The 3,272-nt window shown below is 54.2% G+C and overlaps 1 protein-coding gene across 1 annotated transcript in view; it reads left to right on the top strand.

Moving 5' to 3' along the window:
* Window positions 1-3,272, top strand: part of LAMC3 (laminin subunit gamma 3) — a 68,401-nt gene that overhangs the window by 59,195 nt on the left and 5,934 nt on the right. Inside the window, exons 25-27 of the mRNA XM_011370038.2 lie at window positions 2,140-2,339; window positions 2,817-2,963; window positions 3,104-3,203. Coding sequence (XP_011368340.1) covers window positions 2,140-2,339; window positions 2,817-2,963; window positions 3,104-3,203 — 447 coding nt within the window. The remainder of the gene's footprint in view (window positions 1-2,139; window positions 2,340-2,816; window positions 2,964-3,103; window positions 3,204-3,272) is intronic.

Genomic DNA, 3,272 nt, shown 5'->3' with positions numbered 1-3,272 from the left:
AAGCGAACAGACAACACTGTCCATCAGGACATCTCCTGGAGCTGCTTGTCTCTCCCCGTGTCCCACACCACTCACCGGTACTTGCTCACGTGACCATCCCCCCTCAGACCATATGCAGAGCCCCTATGCGAAGGCCACATAGAAAACAATCTGATGCCATCGGCTGCCTGCTCTTGGCCTAGTCCACTCTGCCGGTGGTCCCGCTACATGCTACAAATATGGCTGCTGTGGTCCAGCGTGCAGCGGGGGCTACGGGGCGGGACACAGTTTCCCTTTCGAAGGGGGTGCGGGTCTGTGCTGGTCCAGGTCTCTTTCAAGCCTTAGGAAAATGAAACTAAGTGCTCCTATTTTGCAGGCGAGTAGACTGAGGAAAGGAATTGATATCTCTCCCTGGTTCAGAGCCGAGTTGAATGAAGCCAGCCAGTGTTACGATCCTCGGTGTCCCCCGCACCATGGGCTCCTGTGGTGTCCTTTTTGCTCCAGAGAGAAGCCCCCTTGCCCTTTATTTCTGGCTCTGTTCCAATGAGCTGGATAAGGCAGGAGCTCACCCTGAGCTCCTGATGACTTCGGGGTCTGAGACCAGAAGTCAGGCTTCTGCCGTCACCTTGGTTCTGTAGTCTCCCGCCCTGGCCCCACCCATGGCCCGTAAGAGACGTGGGCCCAGACCCTTGGGGTGAGCTAGGCAATTACCCCTATTCTCTAGGTTCCTCTACATTCTGAAGTCCTGGGCGCCTGTCAGGGGCTTCCAGCAGGAAAGGTGTGGCTGTATGTGCTTATCTCCGACCTGCGTTTAGGAAAATGTAAATTCAGTGCTCTATGATGGAATAGCAGGATTTTAGAACATTAGAATTATAAGGGGGTCTTAAAACCATGTGCTGCGACCCCCTCACCAGGCAGGGAACCCATCCCCCCTCGGCCTGCTTAGTCCAGTGATGGGGTGCCCACCACCTCGCAGGGTATCACCTCGTCGTTAGACGGTTCTGAGAATAAGGAAGTTCTTACCTGTGCTGGACGGGAGTCCACCTCACTCACACTGCTGCCCTCAAACCGCTCACCCCAGGTTCTCTCCCCATTCCCAGACGCCTCTCTTACCGCCAGTTGGCCTGTGCTCATTCGGCATTCCCGATGAAAGGAAAATCCGCTGAACGAAATGGGGAGCGGCCTTCCCCAGGGGGCGCCCTAGCCTGCAGCCTGCTCTGCCAGGATAGAGTTTGTGTGCAGATAAGTTTAGGGAATGCTGTGTGCTCATAGCACCCTCTGAGGCCCAGAGAAATCCTGCAGTGAAGAACCCTTGTTCACTTTATTTAAACTTAACTGACACTTCTCCCTGACAATTATCGACACCCTATGGAATCAGGACGCCACAGCGTGCACTTTAAGAAATGCCAAGTTTGTGCGCAAGAAGCAAAGTAGACCTCATTTCTGGATTATGTTCCTAGAGCAATTATGTCGTGTTGCGCCCGTAAACATTAGAAGGCTCGATTCTTTTCAAAACTTGACTCTGCTATAATCAGTATTCTTTAAGATAAATTTCCATTACAATTTTATCTGAAAGGGAAAGGTCTTCTTTCCAGAAGGAAACTACTTCTTATTAGATATACAACCTATGTGAATTGTATTTCCCTTTCTGTCTTGGCTGCTAGGAAGCTCAGAGGTAAATAGGGCATTTAGTACCTGCGATGTTACTACCCTAATTTTCTGGCACTTCTCTTCCCTTCCTCATCCCCCAGTTATAAGTGGCTCTTGGTTTTTCATTTTAATGGTCCAGCTGTTGATTTATCTATCACTATAAGGTGCCTCAAAGCTTCTCTAGAAACAGGTAGTACATAAAAACAAAGAGCTAAACGAATTTTGCTATGTAGTGTGCAGTGGTTTCCCATCCCTACCACTGGTCCAGGCATTGACTACTGGGTAGTTTTGTGACTTTAATGAGCATCCTAATATAATATGAATCTTTAAATTCAGTGGGCAGTATGTCTCACTTGTCCCCCTCGGATAAGCCTGAGCAGGTTACAAACAGAGCTCATGCATCTCGAACCGGCACTCATGTTGTCTGAGGGTCTGGGGCTGGTCAGGTATCTGGCAGGCTCTCGAGCCATGAGCCAGGCCCTCCTGACACAGCCTGGGCTGGGTTCGCAGGATTGAAGCTGCAGTTTCCTCGGCCCAAGGACCGGGCTGCGCTGAGGAGGAAGGCAGGCACCGTCCGGGGCAGGCTCCTCGAGGACTCGAAAAAGAAGACCAAGCAGGCGGAGAGGATGCTGGGAAATGCGGCATCCGTCTCCTCCAGCGCCGCGAAGAAGGCCAAGGAAGCCGAGCTGTTGGCCAAGGACAGTGCCAAGGTCAGAGACACAGATGGGACGACAGGGACGTTCCTGCCTTCTGGGCCTGTGGGGGAACTGTCATGTGAGAGCTGGCCCTGCAGACCCACCGCCCTGGATGCAAAGTGACTACTCCACACCTACTGGTGTGCGGCGGGTCCCGGGCTCTGAGCCCTGGAGCTTCACGTGGGTGACCCTGTCGATGCTTCAAGAAATAGATGTCATTGCTGTCCCAGGGGCCCAGCTGATTCAGTAACTTAAATCACATAACCAGGAGTCACACTTAGGTCTGTTTGGCCTTACTCCCTAAACCTCTAGGCTGGTTTTTTGTTTTGTTTTGTTTGTTTTGTCTTATTGGGGCCAAATTCTAACAGGTGTGTGTCTCCCCAGCTCTCGCTGGCTCTGTCGCATCTGTTGGCGTGATTGCCACAGAACGCTTTATCTCGAGAGGACATCCTCTGTTCACCCTCTCTCCCCTGCTCTGCCGCCCGCCCACAGCTCGCCAAGGCCCTGCTGAGGGAGGGGAAGCGGGAGCACCGTCACGCCAGCCGGCTCTCCAGCCAGACACAGGCGACTCTCAGACAGGCCTCCCGGCAGGTGCTAGCCTCAGGAGCTCGCAGGCGGGAGCTGGAGGAAGCTGAGCAGGTGCGTGTGCCAGGGCCTTCACCATTTCCTCCTGGACTGGGGCCAGCGGGGAACTGCTCCATCCAGCTCTTCCTCCCTCCTCCTCCCTCCTCCCTTCTTCCTCCTTCTACCTCCTCCCACCCCGCCTCGACCCCCCAAAGGTGGGTGCCAGGCTGAGCGAGATGGAGCGGCAGATCCAGGAATCGCGTGCCTCCCTGGAGAAGGATGTCAAGGCCTTGTCAGAGCTGCTCGCCAGGCTGGGTGAGGAGACCCCGAGGCTGGGCCCTGATCCCCCAGAGTCCCCTCCCTCCGGGTTCTTCCTCTGAGGCC

Source organism: Pteropus vampyrus, unplaced genomic scaffold, assembly GCF_000151845.1.
Source record: "Pteropus vampyrus isolate Shadow unplaced genomic scaffold, Pvam_2.0 Scaffold158, whole genome shotgun sequence".
In the NCBI taxonomy this organism is placed as follows: domain Eukaryota; kingdom Metazoa; phylum Chordata; class Mammalia; order Chiroptera; family Pteropodidae; genus Pteropus; species Pteropus vampyrus.
The sequence above is the reverse complement of the archived record's forward strand: the minus strand, read 5'-3'. Positions and strand labels throughout refer to the sequence as shown.